Here is a 22,834-nt window from a genome sequence, read left to right as displayed (position 1 = left end):
CCGCGGGCCGCATGCGGCCCCCTGAGGCCATTTATCCGGCCCCCGCCGCACTTCCAGAGGGGGCACCTCTTTCATTGGTGGTCAGTGAGAGGAACACTGTATGTGGCGGCCCTCCAACGGTCTGAGGGACAGTGAACTGGCCCCCTGTGTAAAAAGTTTGGGGATCCCTGCAAGAGGAATAAGTGGGCCCCAACAATGGCCGACAGAGTAATGACCATGGCAGTGAAGAGGAAGACGATGATGGTGATCACGGTGACTATGATGGTCACAGTGATAACGGCTACCACGCGGAGCACGATGTATGTCCCAGACACTGTTGTAAGCACCCGATGACACAACAACCCTGGAAGGCAGGTACAAACATTATCGAACCCATTATACAGATGCAGACACTAAGATAGGGAGCAGTGAATTAACCTGTCCAAAATCACAGCGTTGCAACTGGCAGTCTGGTTTCAGAGTCTATACTCCTACCTGCAAAATTACCTCCGTTAGACTTATAATACCATGAAAATAGCTGTCACTATCTACTGAGTGCCTATTATACATTGGGGACTGTGCTAAACCTTCTGCTTGCACTGTCTCTAACCTAATCCTCACGAGCGCTTTAACTCTTCATTCAGGTGATATAAAATCCAAAATCCGGAACCTTAAACTGAGAGTAATTTCTCTCATCTCACAAGGCCAGTAAGTGCAGGTGATGGGCAAACCCAGGGGACTCTGGGTCCCCCCTCTTAACCACAGAGCACACTGTTTTTCTGTGGTTATGCACACGCGTGCCCACAAACTCTCTCACGAGCCCATGTGTACACATACACATGCATCCTGGGACATCCTCACCCCAGACCGACTCACAGAAAACTGGCCCTGTTCTCAGCAAGTTAGAGACCCAAGCCCTCGCTCAAAAAGTTCACTCTGAAAAGTGGTTCCCAAGGTTTGGAGGCGAATCTGTATTGTGACCATGCCAGGACAGGCTGACGAGCCCCCGAGCCCTGTCCGTCAAGGCTCCCCCGGCTCTGGGCATCTGGGAAAAGCTGGCGATGGTGAGAATATTCACACTCGGGGCTGAAGCTCCAGCTTCTTTCTCACAGCATGCTCACAGCTGTAAGCCCCACTTCCCGGAGCTCCTGCTGGGGATTGCACACCGCCTTCCAGGGCCTGCCCTGCCAATCAATTTCAGCACAAACTGAGCCAGAGATCCCGGCCGGAGGACGGAACCGGTTAGACCTGCTTGACTGTCTCCCAGCTGCAATGCAGGAGTCTGGGCTTGGCTGGCTGCTGCTTCCACGCGGCTTCAGGGAGCTGATCCTGAGCTCTGCCTCCTTTCTGTAAGGCCCGGCCCTGCAACCGCAAGAGGCCAGGGCCGCCCCACATCCAGCCCTCTCTCCAGAACTCACATCTTCCTGGGGAGACGCCACCAGACAAGCCATGCCTGCAAGAATCGCACCGCCCTTTTCAGCTCCCCGCCACCCCCCAGGCCTGGTTGACAGGCCCTATCTCAGCAGACTTCTCCTGAAGCCAGAACAGGCAGGCAAGGTGCTCCCCACTGTACCCAAGGCAATCGAAGCTTGGAGAGGGGAGGTAACTCACACCCAGGTTTCCTAGCTCCACGACCCAAATTCCTTCCAGGCCCCCACTCCAGCTCCAATGAGGATTTCGGGGAGAAGGACCATGTCTTCCTCTGTGGCATCTGTGTCCTCAGAGCAATTGCAAAAGGAGGTGACCGGAAGGGGGCAGACTATGGGTGACCCAGAATGTCACGGGAAGTGGCTCAGGCCAAGGTGGGGAGGCTGGAGAGCCCAAGGTGGGTCCCAGGGTCAGTCAGTCTGGTCTGAGCACAGGATGGAGAGTGAAGAAGGGAGTGGTAAGGGCTCACTGCATGGTGCAGGGTCCTGGGGCCAGCTAAAATTTATGGAATGTTCCCTGGAGGCACCGGGGTGCCATCCATGGTCTCTGAGCAGGACCAGTTGCCAATATCTCAGAAAATGAATTTAAAAGCAACGTCCCTAATGGAGCACAGATGGCTCAAGAGGAGGGTGCAGGGCAGTCTGGGCTGGGAGGGGACACTCTTCTCAGAGTCAAATCACCACTGAACAAAATCCCAAAAGAATTTTTCAGTCAGTTACAAGTTCTACCTCATCTATCATCCAACTCCCAGCCTCAGAAGAGCATACCAGTTGAAAACACAGACTCAGATTTAGACTTCCTGGGTTGGAATCCCAGCACTGCCACTGACTAGCTGTGCATTCTTAGGCAACTTGCCTAACCTCTCTGTGCTTTCATTTCCTGGTCTAGACAATGGGGATAACACCATTCCCTTGCCTCATAAATTTATTATGAGGCTTACATGAGTTAATAGCTATCAAATAAAGATCTTTGAGGCTACAATCCCTGATCTATCTGTCACTGGTGAAAACAGTGTGAGTCTGACATGGTGTGTTTTTAGTAATCCTATTCTGGGTCCTAGTAATCACCAAGTCCTTTGCTACCCACGAACCATCCCTTTAGTAATATGCCCTGGAAGAGTCTCAAGAACCAACTTAAGGGTCCCAGGTCTACAATCTGCAGAATAAATCAATTACGTATTCACAATTTAGTCAGTGTCAACCTAGTGCTTCTGCTTTCTGCAAACAGAACGTTTTGGCCTTCCCTGGTCTTCTGATAGACTGTCCTCCCTCATACAAACAGGGAGAGACAGGGGGTCACCCAAGAGAACACGACAGAGCCATCCTCTTTAGGCCTCAGCAAAGGAAAGATCTTTTAGATGACATCTATTATCCAGTTGGTATGTAACTTTCCTACGATATAAAATTATAAAACCCAGAGAAAGGTCACTCTCCACTGACCGTGAAGGAGACAGAAGCTGGGCCGGCCGACAGACAGGCAAATACGGGTCCCCTTCAGATGTCATCTGAGGGCCAGGCCAGACCCTCTCGGGGGCCTCCTCACTTTACTCCTGCCCTCTGACCTTCCCCAAATTGCCTCAGAATCTGGGCTCAGCATCTTGGAGGGCCAAAGCCACAATTTAGGCGGAACTGAAATTTGGAACACTGCTCTAATCTGAGGCAAAGACAAGGCAAGGACTTGATGTTTTTGCAAAGAAAAAAAAAAGGAAAGAAAAAAACAGTAGCAGGATTAGAGGTACATTTTTTTGAAAGAGGGCCCTGGTAGGGTGGGGTCTGGAAGATGATTTTAGAGGACTCTGGGAAGTAACCGAGAAAGGAGGGGGACATTCCACTCTTGGGGGTGGCGGGGGAAGAAGCAGTCGGAAGGTGCATCGAAGACAGGCTATGGAAGCAGAATTCGCCCCCAAGAAGTCAGCTTATCTCCCAAGAATTAGAACTGCAAGGACGTTGAGGAGTTTACTGGGCCAAGCAGTATGAGCAGACACACAGCCTTCCCAGCTCTGCTTGGAGACAGGATTCCCCCGAGTCTATTGACCCAGCTCTGAAAGGGACCTACTCACATTAACCCCTGATCCCTTCTAGTGTGAGGCAAAGAGCCAAAAGTCACATGAGGAATGCAAGGGGTTGGGAGTCGGGTGGGGTGGACACCCGCTCACAGACGGGCTTTTGACTTCCCAGACCCAGTCACCCAGAAGAAATGCCTTCCAGTTGCATTTAGCTCCGAGAGCGCCTCTTCCTGAATCCATGAAACAGAAAGCAGGGCCCGGGGAAGGCTGATTCTGACTTGAGGACACCGAGTGCATCTTTGCTGGATGTTTACAAAGTGTGTTTACTGAGCAGCCTGCCCTCCAGTTCTCACAATCGCTTAAAACAAGAGAGCTGTTGATTTGTGAAGTGTTTTCTTTTAAAAAAAAATCATCACAAATGTTGAATATAGAGACATTATTTTTTTTTAAATCACTTGTCAGGGGCACAAAGTATTTAGGAGTCTTTCTCAATGCAGAAAGCAACAGGGAGAAGGAGTCTTTATTTTATTTTATTTTCCTGCATGAGATTAAAGCAAGGGACAGGGAGGGCAGTCAGAAACAGGTGGGAAGTTGGTCACTTCCCTGCCCTCGGAATTCTAGCAAGACCCTTCTCTACATACCCACCACCATCACCATCACCATTACCATCACCACCACCACCACCACTATCATCACCATCACCACCATCACCACCATCACTGCCACCGCCATCACGGCCACCACCATCACTGCCATCACCATCACAACCACCACCACCATCACTATTACCACCACTATCACCACCACCACCATCACCACCACCACCACCATCACCACCACCACCACCATCACCATTACCATCACTACCACCACCACCATCACCATCACCACCATCACCACCATCATCACCATCACCACCATCACCACCACCACCATCACCACCACCACCACCATCACCATCATCACCACCACCACCATCACCACCACCACCATCACCACCACCACCACCACCACCACCACCATCACCATCATCACCACCACCACCACCACCACCATCACCATCATCACCACCACCACCACCATCACCATCACCACCATCACCACCATCATCACCACCACCACCATCACCACCACCACCATCACCACCACCACCACCATCACCACCACCATCACCACCACCATCACCACCACCACCACCACCATCACCATCATCACCACCACCACCACCATCACCATCACCACCATCACCACCACCATCACCATCACCACCATCACCATCATCACCACCACCACCATCACCACCACCATCACCATCACCATCACCATCACTACCACCACCATCACTACCACCACCATCACTACCACCAGCCCCACCTTCTCATCTTCAAAGACCCACCAAGAACCTAGGAGAAGCCACGAGACTAAGCTCTGCTCTGTCACTCTCCCTGGCCCAATACTGTCCCCCCTAGCACTCCCCCACCTGCCTCTCATATCAGATGTCACCCTTTCTCCTCAATGACACCAAAATGTGCATGAAAGTGCACCACTGAGGTGCACAAGGTTTGGGAGAATGATACACAAGCAACCTTTTTCAAAAGAAAATTTTTTTAGCAGTATGTATTATAAGGAGTATCACAAACCTAGATAGATATAAAATAGATAGATAGATAGATAGATAGATAGATAGATAGATAGATAGATAGATAGATAGATAATAGAGTGAGTGAGGACCTCAAACCCATGCTTTCACAGACATTAGCCCTTTTCCTCTTTAAATATATTTTACTCAACACATTCATTTAACCAATTACTGGGTTCTTGAGGTTCTACTAAGTACCTGACAGCATTCACGGTACTTAGGAATATCAGGGAGCAAAAGAGTCATCAGATATTGACCTCTCGGGGCTTGTGTGCTGGCAGGAAGAGGCAGGAAATAAGCAATAAGTGGTCCAGTACTCTAAGGTGATTAGTGCTGTGTGAGGCAGAAAGAAAAGGCAAAGAAACATTAGAGCAGAATAAGGCAGGTCAGGAGTGAGTGCCTGTGGGGGGAGGGGCAGGTTGCTAGAGCAGCAGGGTAGTTAGGATGAGCCTTCTGAAGCCCGTGAGCTGAACAAGGACTTGGAGGCAATGAGGGAGCTGCCACATTTTCCTGGGGTATGGGCAGTCAGGAAGAGGGAACAGCACCAGCAAAGGCCCTACACTTGTTCCTGAGACAACAAGGCAACCAGTGTAATGGGAACAGAGTGAGTGAAATAAGAAGGCAGAGAGGAAGAACATCAGAAGAGAGAGGTCCTAATCACTTATTTTACAATGAATTAAGACTAAAAAAATTTTAGACTTAGAATGTTCTTCCCTGACCTGTTTGACTTGGACAACTCCTATTCAGCCTTCAAATCTTAGCTCAAACATCACTTCCTCCAGGAAGCCCTCCTTGACCACTCTTTATCTGTCTTTGTCAGCTTTATTGTAGTATAGATGCTCTCCGAGGGCCTGGTTGGTTTTGTCCATAGCTGCTATATCCTTTTGAAATTGTAGTCTGATTCATCTTCTAACTGCTGTCTTGTCGTCCTATTAGACTGTAAACTCCATGAGAATTTGTGGGTGTGGATTGTTTCTGGTTTTGCTCATTGTGGTATTGCCAGAACCTAGCACAGTACCTAGCATATAAACAACACACAACAAATATTTGTTCATGTTTGAATGAATGGTTTTATGTGACAGGACTGGACACAAAATTTTCACTGAGCCCAGGGTTAAAGCAGCTGCAATACTGTGGGCTCCTAGGACCCAAACTTTGGTAGGTGAGGGCAGTTGCAGAAGCTAGAGCCCCTGATGTGGCAATCTTGGGCCAGTCCAGGACCCCCAGCCTTCTCCTGCACCCGCCTCCTCACCCAGGCTCTCCGGGATAACTTCTGTCTTCACAGGAGAAGCCAAGTCTCAGACAGTCGCAAAAAGCCTTTGCTCTCGCCCAACCTGCACTTGCAGCAGCGTTGAACTGCTTCTTTTTGCTGCTTGCAAAAACATCCTAGGAGTGAGGATCGTCCGTGGCACATTGGCTGGGATACTTGGCGATGGGTGGAGAGAGCCGTGTGTTCCCGCACGTACGTGGCTACCCTGGTGGAGCAAGTCCAGGATCGCACAGCCCTGGGTCTGACAGGTAACACGCCGTAGCTGCGTGATTTACAGGGACTGGTGGGGAGAGGTTTGTCTCTGCTCTGAGAACTTGAGTGCTTCGTATAAATATTTATGGGAGTCTGGGCCTCCATTAACCCCACCGCTGCCACATCCCACTTGTTATGTGGTGCGTGTGTGAAGGAATGTGAAGAACAGCGTTCAGTATATAATACACATATGCTTGTGCATGTGAGCATACGAGGTTGGGCACGTACCCATTTGCATCTTGTGAGTGTATGCATATGTAATCAATCGTGTTTGGCTGTGAGTATAAAGCCATACAGGTACATGCATAATTGTACATATTGTATGCACACTGTGTAAATGTATGTGTGTGAGCATTTGGACATACATACACATGGGCATGGGTGCATAAGTAACGTGTGTGCGCATATGAGTGTGAAAATTCATACAGGGCAGGGCAAAAGTAGGTTGGCAGCTGTATGTGAAACACAGAGTTTATTCTTGTATTATTATGTATTAATTATTATATTCTTTTCCATATGAAGTACTAAAAACCTACTTTTGCCCCAGCCTGTATATATTCATAGAAAATAAGTGTACATAGAGTCTGCATGTAAATGTGTGTGCACTACAAGCCTGTGAGCATGTGTTACGCACATGCATGCACCTGCCCTCAGAGCGTAAGCAGAGCTCTGTGCAGGTCCAACACTTCAATACCGGACCAGAGACAGATTCAGTTACGCTCTGGGTGATTCCATCAAAACTGCCTCACCTAGAGGCTGCATCGTCTGTAAACGCTCGCTCCGGTAACTATGATGCATTTATTGGAAAGATCAATTGAGAACAGATGAAAGGTGAGAGGACTGTTGATGAATTACAAAGAGCACCAATGTCCCAAGCCAACAATGCCCAAGTGGGCCTCCCTGCACCAGACACACACACACACACCACACACACACACCACACACACACACACACACACACACACACACACACGTGCGCACGCACACCACCAGACCCAAAGACCCACTGCCCATCTCCGTATCTCAGTGCCTGGGCAGGGAGCCTTGTGACTGGAGGGCATTAAGTACACCCCCAAAAGAGTGACTACCCTCTGCAAAGGGCGTTAGAAAGGAAACTGTCCCCCAAAAGGGCTGTGTCTCACCCTTTCATACTTTCTCCCCAAGCCCTCCCCCCCCCCCACCTAAGTATTTCAAATAAGGGATAGTGGGCTTGAGGAGTTTGGTGGCAAAAATGCTAATTTTTGCATCAGGTAAGGATTCAAGTTCTAAATTCTCCACTGGGTGACACCGGGCAAGAGATGACCACTCTGGGCCTTGTCTCTTCATCTCAGACCTGTGTGGATACCAGTAGCCCACACTTTAGAGAGTTAGGTGAAATGTCACAAGGCGACTAGCCTCATGATATGGCCACACTTCCTATGCTCTGTGACCTGCTTGCCCCTTGTCCGTGCACGCGCCCCATGTTCCAGGCTCAGGCTCCCAGGACACAAAGGGGGGCAGATGCTGAGTCCTGCATTGGGAGGTGCAGCCTGTCACTGCCCACTTAGGATGGGTAGAACTGAGCCCCAGACCAGGACAGACAGAGCTGAGCCTCAGACCAGTCCAGGCCCACGGCCTCTCCGCAGTAGGATACAGGTGCATGTACCCCGACAGGGTCAAGGCGGTGAAAGTAACAGATCAGAAGAAGCCAGGGGAATGTGAATGAGCTCAGGGCGGCCTGGGATTCTAATTCCAGGTGGCATCGCAGGCCAGATTCAACGTCTCTTTCACCCTCCCCAGCTCTGAAATGGGGACCATCTACCTGCCCCTGCCCGCCCCATACATTGTACTAGAAGAAATGCAAGCCCTGGTCAAATGCACAGCTCCAAAAGGAAAACACAACAATATAAATATTGGATTTGTGGACTTGGGCTCCTCTCTCACACCAAAACTGGCTTCTTCCAGAAAGTATCAGGCCTCCTCCTGCTGCCTCTGTGGCTGCCCCTCCAGCCTGAGGACATCATCCCTTTTTGATACAAATAAAAAGGAATGTGTAATGAGCGGCTGCTGGTTTACATGAAAGTAACTTCACATGCAAAGAATGCAGAGAGGCAACTAAAACTGAGTTGTGCTTCGGAACAAATCCTTATTAATAATTCAAGTCGTTTTCCAAATTGGTGCAGCAACTTACCTCGTATGTTTAATTTCTTCCAAGTGAGAACAGTTAGCCCTGATACCCCTATCTAAACGCATCTGTTAAGATAATACGTGTACGACAATGGAGAGGGGTAATAAGATATTAAGAAGACAGAAGATGGGTGAGGCGTGGAAAATGCATGTAGTACATAGTGAAGCCATCCAGGGAACAGAGGTGAGCTTCCCCAGCCAAAGGGGGTGCTCTGCCTGTCTGGACACCTCCTCCCAGGAGTAGGAACTATCTAGAAAGGATGAAATCCCAGCACAGGCAGCAGCTGCTGTCTCCAACAGGAGGCTGTCCTGAGCCAGGTACGCGCCACCACCCTGGGAAGCCTCGCGGTGTCTGCTTCCGAGAACCAGGGACACTTTCCACAGGGGATTCTCCCTTCCCTGGAAGCTGGCATGTCTCCCGAGACTACTGGGCTGGGAGCTGCTCTTCTAACCAGACTCGCTTCTTTCAGGAGGACTGCTGCTCGAGAAGGCTGTGTCTACAGGGACTTGCCATTTGGGGACTTTTATTTTGGTGGGGGGGAGGAGAGCCAGAGCAAACCTCTAATCCCCCTTTCCTTACATAACAAATCCAAACACTACTATCTCTGGGAGAGGCCAGGCCACCAGACAGCAGGCTGTGGAGTGGAGGAGAGTTATGCAAGAAACCAGTTCAGGGTTTTCGTTTTTTTTTTTTCCTCTCTGAAAACAGAAGGGCTCAGAAGTGGGTTTTGCATCTGAAAGCCTGCAAGGGAACTAGTTGAATCTCTAAATCCAGCTGTTTCCAGAGGCCTGGCGAGAAAGAACTTGAGGAGGAGGGATGCTAGCTGAGGCAGTGGGGGGGGGGGGGCCTGGCACGGCGGAATCTGTAGCTCTAGTCACAGAGAAAGTCAGATGACCATCCTGGTGTGTCTGGTGTGGCTCCTGGCAGCCCTCACCGTGAGCCTCAGGGGAGAAGGCCTGGGGCAGGCACAGCCTGAGGGGTGGAGGGGACTGAGCTCTGACAGGGTGGGCATTTGCTCAGGGACCCTGGACTGAAGGGACAGGGTGGGCATTTGCTCAGGGACCCTGGACTGAAGGGACAGGGTGGGCATTTGCTCAGGGACCCTGGACTGAAGGGACAGGGTGGGCATTTGCTCAGGGACCCTGGACTGAAGGGACAGGGTGGGCATTTGCTCAGGGACCCTGGACGGAAGGAAGCCTGGCTGTGACTGAAGGTGGGACCTGGGTCCAGAGCCAGTCCTCAGCTTCCCCGGAGAGCCTAGATCTGTGCTCTCTCTCTCTCTCTCTCTCTCTGCGGGGACCTCACTCCCGGGCAATCCCCAGCCAGCCCTGCCGCTGGCCAAGGACGGAGGGAGAGGCTGGACCGGCCCTGGCCCTGGCCCTGGCCCCGGCTTCGCGCGCGGTGGCTCGAAGTATGCCAAACGGGCCTGTTCCTCCCTGCACTGCAGCGCACACCCCCGGCCACTCCAGAACCCCCTCCCCCTCCCGTAGCCCTTCCCCGCCAGGCAGCGCCCGGATAAAAGGCAGACATGAGCTGGGGTGATGGGGCTGAAAACCGAGGGAGACTTAGTTTTCTGAAATGAAGAGTTTAGGAAGGAAAGGGAACTAACTGGCAAAGTAAGGACGCGAGGCGACGAGAGAGGAGCTGATGCCTCCACACTTCCCGTGGGGGCGAGGACCCCCGGCTCCCCGGAGCTGCGCGCCGCGCGGCCCGCTGAGAGCAGCGGCCGATCCCGCGGGCACAGCATCCACGAGCCCCGGGGGGGGTCGCAGAAGGTGGCCTTCTCCGCCAACCCGACAGGGGCCGCACCAGCCAGGGCCGCGGCCTGGAGTGGAGCCGCGATCCTGGGGCCTGGAGCGAGCATCCGCGCGTCTGTCTCCGCGTGCGGGCGTCCCCAAGTGCAGGCGCCAGCCTGTCTACGTGGGACCGGTGCTAGTCTGGCAGACTCCTGGCGCAGGCAGATCTTCCCTGGGGTCGCGGAGGACCGCGAGGAGCGGCCGGAGCCGGCCAGGAGTACCTGGCTGCAGGGCGCCGCCGGGGTGGGACGAGCCGGGAGGCCTCCGGACTCAGTTCGCCTTTGCCTGGGCGCCGGCTCTGTGGCTCTGCGGCGTGGAGGCGGGTCGGGATGGGAGACTGCGGGCCCGGACGTGGCCAGGGCTTGCCCGCCGTGCCAGCCCGCCCTACAGGCTCCCTCCCGCGAGCTCGGCCTCCCCTCGGGCTCCGCCGTCTCTGCGAGGCTCTGCACCGGGGCCGGTTGCTGCTGGGATGGTAGCTTGGTGCAGGGACTCACAGGGCTGCGAGGGCATCCACGCGGGTGCAGGGTGTGGGTGTCTGTGTCTCTGTGCGTCCGCGTGTCACTGGGGCTATGTCGCGGGATTGTCAGCTTCTCAGAGATGCACTTGGTCACTCCAAACCCATCTGAGCCACCATGTCATTCTGGATGGAGGCAGCGTGATGCTGTGTCCGTCACTCTGTCCGTGTCTGTGTCTCTGTGCTCTGAGAAAGGAAAGCCAGCACTTGGGAGCCTGGGACCCTCCCCAGCCCAGAGGCCTTTCTCACACAAAATCCAGCTGCCTCTAAGGTGGAGGGTGCCGGTCCCCTTGAGGTGAGTCCGAAGGGCGTCAAGCGCCACTGCTTGGGGCTGTGGCTGCCGTCTCCGTTCGGGAGAACCCAGTAGCCGGTTTTCTCGGAGCTCTGTCCCTGGCCGGGACCCCTTTCGCCCCAAAGGGGAGACGCTGGTACAGATGAGCATTATTACTCTCAAGTTCTGTGCGTGTCCCCAACTAATCACACCCAGTGCTGGGCACGCAGGCAGTTAGTTAGTCACCCCACAGGCCGACTAGTCCTCTTCCCCTCCCCAGAGCACAGCCGAGCCTTCCTCTCCGCCAGACACCTCTTCCCCTCGGTGAAATAAACTTGGAATTTAATTCAAATTGGAATCTCTGACTTCTCTCCTCCTAAACAACACCAAAGGGTCATGTAAATGTAAATTACTGCTGGTATTATTCTTGCCTCCTTACTTTTTGGGACCCCTTTCTCCCCCATCCCCCGACCCTGGACTGGATCACCAACCGCAGGCCTCCAGGGACCTAGGCCACACTCTGTCCCCCTGCTAGTTCTGCCTCTCTCTCCCCCCTTCCTTCTCCAAGGCTCTCTCCACCTTTAGCTCCTGGCTGGGGAGCTGCTGCCTGGGTCTGCGCCCCTCCCTTCGGGTCCTGAACTCCAGGCCGGAGAGCCGCAGGGCTGAGTCTACCAGATTGCAGATATTGGGTCCAATGAGGCCAGAAGTCCCTCGGAAGCCGCCATTGCTAAAGAATCGGAGAACTAGGCTCGGGTTTGGGGCAGGAGGTCCTACTCTGATTCTCAGAGGTGTCTGAGGCCACCCCGGAGTTACAGGTGCGGCTGTGAGGAGTCTGGGGTCGCCCAGGCAGGCAGGCACCGCTCTCCTACGAGTCTGGAAGAGGAAAGGTTCTGGGACCAGCAGACTGGTCGGAGCTGTCGGAGCTGCTGCACCAGAATGACACTCCGAACTCCCTCCGAACCCGGATTTGGGGAGTCACTGAAATCCTAACCGGGCCCTGCAGTGTTCTTCTGTCAGGCTGAGGGCGCCAGGCCCCGCGCACAGGTGCATCCTGTGACCTCCTGTCTGAAGGGTCTTTCACCTGGTGCTGGATGCCACCTGCTTCCAGGAGCCCTGGGGGGAGGGGTTAGGCCTCCATTCCCAGCAGGCGCTCTAGCTCTGGGCAGCTTCAGTCGGTCCCAGGGAGATGTACTGGGCAGGACAAAGTGGAGAACTTTCAGCTCAGGAGAGAAGGCCAGACTGTCTACTTCAGAGTGGGGAGGCCAGCAGGTCAGCCCTGGTGGCCACGCCTAAAAGCCTCACAAAAATGCCTTACACCCCCTTTCAGCTCACAAACTGCGGGCTCAGGTCCATACCTAGGGTGAGAAGCAGAAAACATGTTTGAAGCTCATGTAGACACACACACACACACACACACACACACTCAAGGGAGATATTTGCCGGAACTTGGTCGGTTTCTCCATTGGCCAGGGGTGTTGAGAGTGCCCCCAAAGCCGGTGTGACTCTTCAAGAGGCAAGAGAAGAAAGTCAGAGTCAGGCGAACGCAGAATCCTCTAAATAAACACATTTCCGTGGTTTTAATAAGCAAAATAGGAAACCATTTTAATAACCAAAAAACAGAAACCAGTCTGAATAAAACTACAATAGACTAGGTTTTAATATTTTCATATCATAAGCAGGGTTTGAAATTGATCCCTTATTTTACATGAAATAAAAACAATTTTCTATTGCGGCAAAATTTGATTTCAACACAGTTGAATCCGTAAAAACCAAAGCTCGTTTCTGATGCAGGACGAATATCCACAATATTTAAAACTGCAAGCACCATGCGGTTCATACAATCTTGTTATTACTGTTAATTTATCAACTAATACAAACTCAAAAAAAAAATGCATCCGGCCAGCAGCGCCAGCAATTTCAAATGGGAACTAAAAAATACATTTTCATTTTGGTAGTTTTGTCAGTGCAACTTAAATCCTTTTACTGACCTGCAGGAAAAAAAAAACAAAAAACTGTAATAATAAAGAAAAACACCCAGATCTTCCCTATAACTACTATACAACTGAAGGGGAGGGGGGAACACCAATAACTGAGCCTGAAATCTCAAAAGCGGGGAAAGAAACACACAGAACGTGTTGGTCTAAAGAATGCACTTGGAAGTTGCAAAATGATTTGTCAATGTTTGGGTTTCCAGTACTTTCTGAGTGTGGCGGTTGGTTCAACACAAGTTCAGGTCACCATTGGGCAGTGTCCAAGCTGGTGAAGCCCGCTCACCCTAGGGGCTCAGCGGCCCCAGCAAATTAGTGCGCGGGCCTGGAGGGTTGAGAAGGGACCTTGGGGGTGATTCTGGTTGCAATAAAAAGCAAACAAGATCTGTTTTCCTTTCCTTTTTCGGTCAGGGGTGTCATCCATTTAGACGTGAGACAAGGTGGGGGCAAGGACGCTCCTGGCCCCTTTATTTAGGCTTTGAAATTCCGTGGCTGCCCTGCCCTGGTTGGTACTCGGGATGTGGGAGCCCAGTCCTCTTTCTCTCAAAACCAACCGAATGGAAAACTAAAGCGGAAGAAAAAGAGGACGAATGGGGGCAGCGGAGGGGCGAAGAAAACAACTTCAAAGGTGCCCAAGACAAAGTTGATTTCTGAAGCACAATGCCCAGAACTTTTTTTTTTTTTTTTAAGTTACAAAAGAAATGTCCTAATAATAAACCCAAACAAAGACACTCAGCTTGCTGCCACGTTCTTCTAGCGGTTTGGCGGGCGGGTATTTACAAGCCGACAGCCGGACTGAAACCCGGCAAGCAGCCGCCGGAGTTTCCCAACTGCGTTCCCTTCTCGCTCAAAGAAATAAGGGTTATGATCCATGATCAACAACATGCTAAAGTTAAACAAGAAAATGGTACAAAATAGAAATTATTACCATACATGTCCAGCATGCAGGATTAATATTTTTAATGCAGATTTTCGTATTTTTTTTCTATATAATCGAGCAGGCAATAAAACTGATGAGATTTACGCGCAGAAATGTTCTAACTGAGGCCCGCGTCTCGGGGGCTGAGAGCCAGTGTTCTCCGGATCCTGGACAGGTCCGTCTGTCCTTCTTTCTCTCAGCCTCGCCTCGCACCTGCCTGGACGCCAGGGTCCCCTCTCCTCTCCTCGCTGCTCTCTTCCTGGGCTGGACTGCGCTCCCGGCCGCCGCCGCGAGATTGCGGCCCCGGCTTAACGCACAAAGTTCAGAAAGCCCAGAGTCTCCAGACGGCCTTTTTGCGACTCCTCAGGACTATGCCTCGCGGCCTTCCAGCCTGAAGAAAAGTTGCTCCGGGACTTCCCACCCCCTCTTCTCTCTCTCTGGCTCTGCTCGAGTCTAGGAGGCGGTGCTGGCGCGCGCCGCTCTCGCCTTGGCCAAGGTCCCCTGCCTGCCCGCGCGCCCTCCCGTCGCCCGCGTCCTGCGCGCCCTTCCTCCCTCTTTCTCAAGTCAAACAGGTCAAGGCTGGGGCTGTGACAGGGACAAGGGTCCAGGGCAGTCCGGGGCTGGGAACAAGAGGACGGGGAGTCCGGGCCGGGGCAAGGGCGGGGGCCGGGACCGGCCGCGACTCACAGAAAGAACTCGGGAGAGGAGGGGCTGTCGCTGGTGGAGCCCGCCTCCCTGAAGCCGGAGTTGGTGAGTTTCTCGCACTTGACCTTGTAGGCGTCTCTTTCGCGGGCCAGCCGGGACACCTCCTGCTTAAGCTGCTCCACCTGCTGAATGAGCTGCGTCTTCTCATTCTCCAGGTGGTGTTTCTGCTGGACGCGTTTATACCTGCACGACTGGGCGTAGCCCCGGTTCTTCAGGGTCCGCCGTTTCTGCTTCAGGCGGATCACCTCGTCCTTGGTGAAGCCCCGCAGGTGCCGGTTCAGCTCGCGCACGGACATGGACACGAGCTGGTCGTCGGAGAAGCGGTCCTCCACGCTGCCGCTGCCGCCCGCCGCCGTCGCAGCGGCCGCCGCGTGCGGCCCAGGCCCTGGGTGGTTGGTGGGCAGCTGCTGCGCGGGGCTAGCCGCGCTGGACGGCGGCGGTGACGCTTGGTGGTGGTGGTGATGGTGCGGGTGCGCGTGCGGACCCAGCTCCTCGTGGGTGACGCCGGCGCCCGGGTACGCGTGGTGCGGGTGCGGGTGGTGGTGGTGATGGTGGTGGTGCGCACCGCGGAAGCCGTCGAAGCTCTGCAAGGGCTGTGGCACCGGGTGCGAGCCGATGAGCGCCTCCACCGCGTCCTCGGGCGTCAAGTTGAGCGCCTCGGGGTTCATCTGCTGGTAGTTGCTCGCCATCCAGTACAGGTCCTCCAGGTGGGTCTTCTGTTCGGTCGGGCTGAAGCTGGGCGACGAGGGCACCGAGCTGCACGGCGTGCTGAGCGGCGTAGACGACACCGAGCCGGCGGGCTGCAGGCGCGTGCAGGGCCGGCCGGGGCGCTCCGCGCGCCCCAGAGGCTCCTTCTTCACGTCGAACTTGAGCAGGTCGAAGTCGTTGACATACTCCATGGCCAGCGGGCTGGTGGGCAGCTCAGGCCCCATGCTCAGCTCCGCGGCCATCGCTGACGCGAGGCGCAGCCGCCGCCGGGAAACTTTGCGGCCGGCCGGGGCGCGCCGAACCGAGAGCGGGGGCTAAGAGCGGCGAGCCCGGCAGGCGGTGAGCCGAGGGCGCAGCGGGCCGGGGCCGCCGGCCAAGCCTTTGTCTGGGGACGCGGCGGCGCGCCGGAGAGTCCCGAGGCTGCCTGCGCCGCCCCAGAGCTCAGGGATGTGGCCACGCCGGGGCCGGGCCGAGCCGGGAGGGGTGAAGCGAGCGGGGCGCGCAGCTGTGCGGAGGGGAGGCGCGGGGCAAGCGTCTGCCGCTCGCTCTCAAGCTCTCTTGCTCTTGGGTTCTCAAGCTCTCTTGCTCTCGGGTTCTCTATCGCAGCCGCTCGCAGCCCGGCGGTGCAGCTGTGCTGGATCGGGCGCCGCCGCTGCCTTTTATCGCCTCCTGATGTCACTGGAGCGCGGGGGCCCAGGCGGCCCAGCGCGCTGGCCAATAGCTGCACGGCGCCCGCGGCCCCGCGGCGCAGGGCGGGGCGCGCCTGACAGCTCCTCCGCCCCCCGCGTCAGCTGACTGGCGGCCTGAGTGGCTAAGGGAGCCGGGGAGGAGGCCTAGCGGAGGGCTGGAGCTGAGTAGGACTGCCGGCCCGGGCCCAGCCCCCCACACCCTCTAAGTCCCGGCCCCCCGCCCGCTCGCCTTCGGTGCGCGTCCCCCCCCTAGGCCAAGCAGCTGCTTCCTACCCTTCGCGCGCGCGCTGCACCCTCTTTCCCCTTTGCTTTCCCCACCCCCAGTCCGTGTCACCCCCAAGGAGGCTCAGAACAAGCGCCGGGACAACACCTCTCGGGCCCTTTGTTCCCAAGCGTCCCCCACCCAATGGGGGACGCTCCGTGTGCTGCGCGGTTGCGGGCTGTGTTTGCAGTGCTTGCCTGTGTTTCCGCAGGGCTGCGCGTATTTGTGTGTTTGAGGGGTGAGTTGGGGCTCCAAGAGTTGTCTCCAAATCCAACTCTTAGCCTGAAGTGACTCTCCTGGGACCAACCAGGGGCCGTTCCTTTCCTGAGGGGTGCACTGACCCTACCCTGAGATAAGACTCCACTGGCCCCGCCGCTCCCCGCGCTCACCCCACCCACCAATGCACAAGATGAAGGGTGAGGGGAAAGAATCGGACAAAAAGCGCTGCACCTCTTTCCCCAGCCAGACGCACAGAACCCTGAGCTTCCCGAAGCAAGGGGCTAAGACCAGCCCAGGACGGTGCTCCAGGGTGGCTCTCGGCTGCTGGGGAACCAGCCCTGTTTTTGTTTGAACGTTTTGTAACGATTAAGCAAATCCCCGGCGTCAGCCAGCCGCAGAGAAGCTCAAACAGGCACAAAGTGCGACCCCAAGTGGCCACTGTGCGCAAGGACGCACCGAACCGCCTAGCCCGCTGCGGAAAGGCTTGGACGACGCCTCGGACCCAACTGAGTTCTGCCAACTGACCCGACCCAAGTCAGTACAGAGCGCAGGCTGATTGTACATCGGAGCCCAGGATGGGTTTCTCTAGAATTATGCACAGGTCGTGAATTCCGTCCTTGGACTCAACCGAGAGTTCCGCGCTGATCATTCTCCATAAAACTCCGCGCCCAGCTCTGGGGATGGTTGGATGGAGGGGATAGGTAGGTGGAGGGGGTGGGGGAAGCCAATCGGCCGTTCAGTGTGCGAGAAGGTACTGGGCCGAGTTAAGCCGGTGGCAGAAAACAGAAACGCTGCAGCGAGGGGGCCCAAGGTTGTCCGATGTGAATTCCAGGAGTGCAGACGGAAAGCCCGGAGCGCAGCGCACTAGTCATCCAAGCAGATCTCCGGCAGTGCGCACCCGCCCTGTTCAGGTCCAGGATCTGAAATCAAAGGTTCTTCCTGAGACCCGGGCTCGCGCGCAGAAACCGGATAAATCGCAGATTCGCTGTACCCGGAGACCCGACCCGCCTCCCGCGTCGCCTTCTGCGACTCAGCTTTGGGCGCGCGCAGCGCAAGGCAGGAGAAGCGCGCACAGGGTGAATGTGTCCCAGCCGCTGACCGTGCAGGACCAGCATGACTATGCCGCGCGTAGGGGTCAGGTGGGCCTCACCAATGAGGATGCAACCAGATTTTTTTTTAGTGTTAGAAGATAAAACATTTGCCTTCAATTAATCTGAAAAACTATTCTCTTGCGCCCTCAGTGAGGCGGAGGTGGGATGTCGTCATAGGCCGCCTATTTTTAATGAAATGAATATATTTTAATTAAAACTTGGACGGGAAGGTTTGATTCGGCAACAGCGTCTGTAATGCTGGATGAGACCCTCTTTCAACCCTCTGCGAGAAAGCTTGCTCGCCGCAGAAACGATTAGGCTGACTTCTAGGAAAGTCTGGGCAGGCCGCTGCCCCGCCCCTGCCTGAAGGTGGGAGCTGGGGGACAAGCACCCTCCCTTGTCCCTGTCGCGTTTGCACTCAGTGACAGCACATTCGGACCAGCGGCTCCATGGCGGAACGTTTCGAGGCCATCCTGGGTTGGTGGTCTGGGTCCGTGCAGACGATGGCTCCGTTTTGAGACGGCTCGGGCCAGACAAACGCACTGGGCTCTCTCGGTGCCACTGAACTCCCGCCAGAAGCGCTCTCTTTCCTGGCTCTAAGAGACCCGCGGCTCGGAGAGCACGCCTGACGATGTGGACTGCTGCATACCCGCGGAGGCGGCAGGGCCAGTCTGTGCGCCCTCTGTGTCCCCTGTGCTGGGCTGACCCTCCCTGTCGCGGAATGAAACCCGAGTCTCAGGAGTGTCACCCAACGAGGCCCGAAGGGTTCTTCCTGGCCTGGCTCTGCGATTCCAAACTTCCCGCTTTCCTGCGGGAGTCCTGCGTCCATCTCAGGGTCTCTAGAACTCGGGCTTTGTCTGGGCAGGCGCGTTCCCTTTGTCCCTGCGCCTCTGTCTCCGTTGCGGTCAGTCCTATCTCTGAGCTCTAACTGAGGTATCTCTGTCCATCCCTAGGTCCACTTTCTCCCTCAAATCTGTCTCTTTGTCGCTCTCCCAACCTAGCCAGTCCTTCCTCTCCAAACCCACCTCCAAACACCTCCACCAAAAAAATATGTTGGAAACTGGAGACACAAGTTTGCTCCGGAGTGAAGGCCACTGCAGGGCAGCGAATCTCACTTCGCTGCGTCACGGCGTTCCCGCTGCGCTCTACCAGAGGACCGAGGTACCCCAAACCTTATGGCCTCTCCTCTCGACAATCACCGCCGCAGGCCACCTCTCTGCACTCGCCCGGGGACTAGAATGGGTCAGAGCGCTTGCCTCCTGGTCATTGGGTAAAGAGCAGTGCCCGGAGGCTACACCCCGTCCCTAAAAGACAAGCGGGGTGGGGTGGGGGAAAAGGGCGGAAAAGAGGAGAGATGGTGGGAGAAGTGGAGAGTGGAGGAGAAGCTAGGAGACAGGGAGACACAGGACAAGAGGGGTGCGTGCAGTCCCCAGCTTCGTTGAAGGGAAGCAGAGGAGGCTGGGCGGTGACCAGAAGCCCCTATGGAACAGTTCAGTTCGTTGTCTCTAGCCCCCCACACTCCAGTTTGAAGTTTACACCCTGAAGCGAGCCCCTCTCCCAGGTTGGGCCAGAGGCCAGGTGCTCCTGGGCGCACCGCCTTGGCTTCTTCAGCTACACAGCTGGTGATCAAGGAGGCTCCGTGCGGTTCAAGCCACTGCCAAGGCTCGGGACACGAGGGTAGTCGGAGAAGCTATTCCTTCAGGGAGCAAAGGACCCCCCACCGGCTGCGAGGTTGGAGGTTTATCGCGCGGCTCCCGCCCAGCGTTTCGCATCCAACTCGCTAACCCGAGAGAGGCCCCGCCGCCCCGCACTCCCGGGCAACTCCATCCAGGTCAGCGCGGTGCTCAAGCTGATGCGTTGAGCCCCAAGGTGCCCCGTACACCCGTGGTTCCTGAGGACTGCAAATGTTTGGTGTGGGAGTGGGCGCCTCTGTGCATGCAGGGGTGCGATGTGAGGGGTGAGGAAGGGGTGTAGGGGTGTATGTGTGTGTGTGTGTGTGTGTGTGTGTGTGTGTGTGTGTGTGTGTGTGATGGGTAAGAACAACCGGCACAATGAACATTTATAATCACAGGACCCCCTAACTCTGGGCCTCAGCGCGGGATGGGTTGCAAGGTTAGACTGCCCTGGTGGCCAAAGGGAGGCCAAAGAGGGGCGGGCGTTCACAAGGGCCCCGGGGAGTCCTACCAGAGAGGGGCCTGACCCCTTCCCCGTGCAGGAGCCGGCTTTCTGTGTTTGCACCTCCGGAGAGTGGGGAGGTCTCTGCCCGCTTTCCCCAGGCCCAGTGGGGGTGGGGGTGCTTTTGTTCCCATTCCCTCTGAGTGCCCCAAGTTCTGTGGCCTCCAAGGAGAGGCAGGAGATTTTCCTCTCTTCCTCTTCTTCTTGCCCGAAGGCAGCCAGCACATCCATTGTCCCCTGCCCCTTACAATGGCCATCAGAGCCAACCCAGTGCTTACAAAAAGGTAGTCTTGGGTTGCTGGGTCCCAGTGGCCTTCGGGACCTAAAGGACTAGGGGTCCTAGCAGGGAGCCAGCCTTACCTGACCCTGCAGGGTCCCTTTTAGCCCCACCCCCACCCCATCAGGGATCTCCCTGTCAAACATACACACATGCATACATACTCGGAGCGACAACCCATTATTGAAACTATTTCATCAGCTTTCTACTTTGTACAAATGTGAATACAAGAAAATTTTAAAATATGGAGCTCACATTCTATTCCTATTGGGTAGCGCTGTGTTAGACACCCACTGGGCACTGCTGCCTCCAATACTGATGGGATGTTTTATAATAACACTCACTCCTATAAGTACAGGGATTTGCAAAGCCTTTATCATTCACTTTGCCCTGAAATCCCACAACTCTAATAGGTAGCAACTATCATTATCCTTATTTTACGAAGGTACATAGGCAAATGGGCAGGTAGATAAATACAGATGTATAGCAATGTCCTAAGAGTTTTATCAACTCACTCAGTCCTTATGTTTGCCCTTGGAATGAGTGGGCTTGTCCCCATCTTACACGAAGGAGGCTCCGAGAGGCTAAGTGATTTTAATTGCACAGCAGCAGTGAGCTGGAGCTTCTGGTCCCAAGTCCAGCAGGCTGAATACTAGGAAGCCTGGGATCTCTAGCCGGACAAGGTGGCATCCCAGGCCCCCAGGTGTTAGCACAGCTGCTCTCTGGGTCAGGATTGCCACCTCTCCACGGACTCTGTGGGTCTGTTCAGGTCACAGCTGAGCCTCGACTGTGCACCAAGCCAGTAGTAGGGCTCAGTGACAAGGGCGGTGATTAACATGCCTTCTGGTCGATGGCAGTCAAACATCCCGGGCTCCTCCCATTCCCTTCCCTCTTCCCTGACTGTGTGGGGCTGGAGGGTGACAGAAAACCCCAGGCAGGAGGCGAGCCAAGGGAGAGAACGTTCGCAGAGTCCTCGCATCCTGTCCTTTACCCTCGGCCTCAGCTTGGCCTCTAATCTTGGCCTTGATCCTTGGTCCTGCCTCTGGCTTGGGTTTGACCTTCAGCTTCCACTGACCTAGCTGTTAAATACGGAGGGGAGGCGGCGAGATGGCTCGATTCTGATGAGGTCACTGCCACGCAAAGCCAGTGAGGGATGACCAGCAGGACTCCCTGCACATCAGTGACCCCAGGGCCAGCATTAGAGACTCTGAAACCTCATGATTGCTCCTCAAAGCTGAGGCCCTCACCTCCCACAGCCCAACCATCAATAATTTATCCCTTAACCTCAAGATCTCAGTTTCTCCATTCATTGCCTTCACCCTCATCCGAGCCTCCCTCGTGTTTTGCTTAGAGAACTACAGAGGCTTTGGCTCAGCCTCTCCTCTTCACCACAGGGCAATGGAGCCAGTGTTCGTGTTAAAGGAACTTGATCATTCTAACTTCAGCCCCCACTCCCTGGCTTAACAACAAATTCCTCGGATACTTGGACAAAGAGCCCAAGTCCTCAGCAGGGCCCTCGGGCCCTGAGCGATGTGCCCCTGCCAACTTCCCCACCTCATCTCTCACTGTGCCTCCCTCCCAATGCGCTCTGTAAGTTCTTCCATGGACAGCCCAAGCCAGTCTCCTGCCGGGCTTTGCATGTGCCATTCCCCTCCTGCCTAGAATGAATCAGTCTCTGGGTTCCGAAAGCCTCTGAGAAGAGGTGATCTGTGGCTCTTCCCAGGCCTCAGAAGGACTGGGATGTACCGGGGAATGGAGGTGGGCGTAGACCTCACGTTTGGGGGAGGCCTTAGAAGGTAACACAGGCAAGGTTAAGGATACGCTTGGGTCACCTGGTCCAAATGTTTCCCACTTGAGAAAATGTGCTACAAACACACGTTCCTAAGCCACAGCCTGACTTGTTAGGTCTACGCAGAGCCCAGGAGTTTGCATTTTCATAAGCTCCCTAGGTAATTCTGATGCTTAGGGTCTAAGAAACACACTTGGAGAAACGAGATGGAACTTGACTGTGAGCTCCTAGAGGAAGACATTGCAAGGGCACTGTCTCCGTGTCCCCAGTGGCCAAACTATGCCCACAGACCAAAAGGAACCCAATTACAGTTGGGTAAGAACGAATGAATCAATGAACAACCAGAAAACACATGTGCCGCCTGACCAGTGGTGGCGCAGGGGATAAAGTGTCGACCTGGAACACTGAGGTCGCCAGTTTGAAACCTGGGGCTTGCCTGGTCAAGACACATATGGGAGTTGATGCTTCCTGCTCCTCCCCCACCCCTCCTCTCTCTCTCCTCTCTCAAATACATAAATAAAATCTTTAAAAGAAAAGAAAACACTATGCCTCCTTGCAGGAGGATGTCTCCGAACCCTCAGGCCTTTCCCCGCATGCCCCCCAGCCTTCTCCTCTCCCTTGGTTAGCAATCATTCCTGAACCTTCCTTCCGCCTCAGAGCAAAGACCAGCTCGGCGTCAATCAAGACTTAG

At 54.9% G+C, this 22,834-nt stretch overlaps 1 protein-coding gene across 1 annotated transcript; it reads right to left on the bottom strand.

Annotated features, from left to right (window-relative positions):
* Positions 1-12,954: 12,954 nt before the first annotated feature.
* Positions 12,955-16,295, bottom strand: MAFB (MAF bZIP transcription factor B). Its single transcript, XM_066387813.1, has one exon. It carries the CDS (start codon positions 15,881-15,883, stop codon positions 14,912-14,914), a length of 972 nt encoding a protein of 323 aa, XP_066243910.1. The 5' UTR covers positions 15,884-16,295; the 3' UTR covers positions 12,955-14,911.
* Between the last annotated feature and the right edge of the window lie 6,539 nt (positions 16,296-22,834).

The sequence above is a fragment of the Saccopteryx leptura genome, chromosome 5 (genome assembly GCF_036850995.1).
Source record: "Saccopteryx leptura isolate mSacLep1 chromosome 5, mSacLep1_pri_phased_curated, whole genome shotgun sequence".
Classification (NCBI taxonomy): domain Eukaryota; kingdom Metazoa; phylum Chordata; class Mammalia; order Chiroptera; family Emballonuridae; genus Saccopteryx; species Saccopteryx leptura.
This window is presented reverse-complemented; position numbering and strand designations above follow the sequence as displayed.

Excerpts from the sequence above, each read along its gene's own strand:
- MAFB (XM_066387813.1), bottom strand. The coding sequence starts at position 15,883 with ATGGCCGCGGAGCTGAGCATGGGGCCTGAGCTGCCCACCAGCCCGCTG.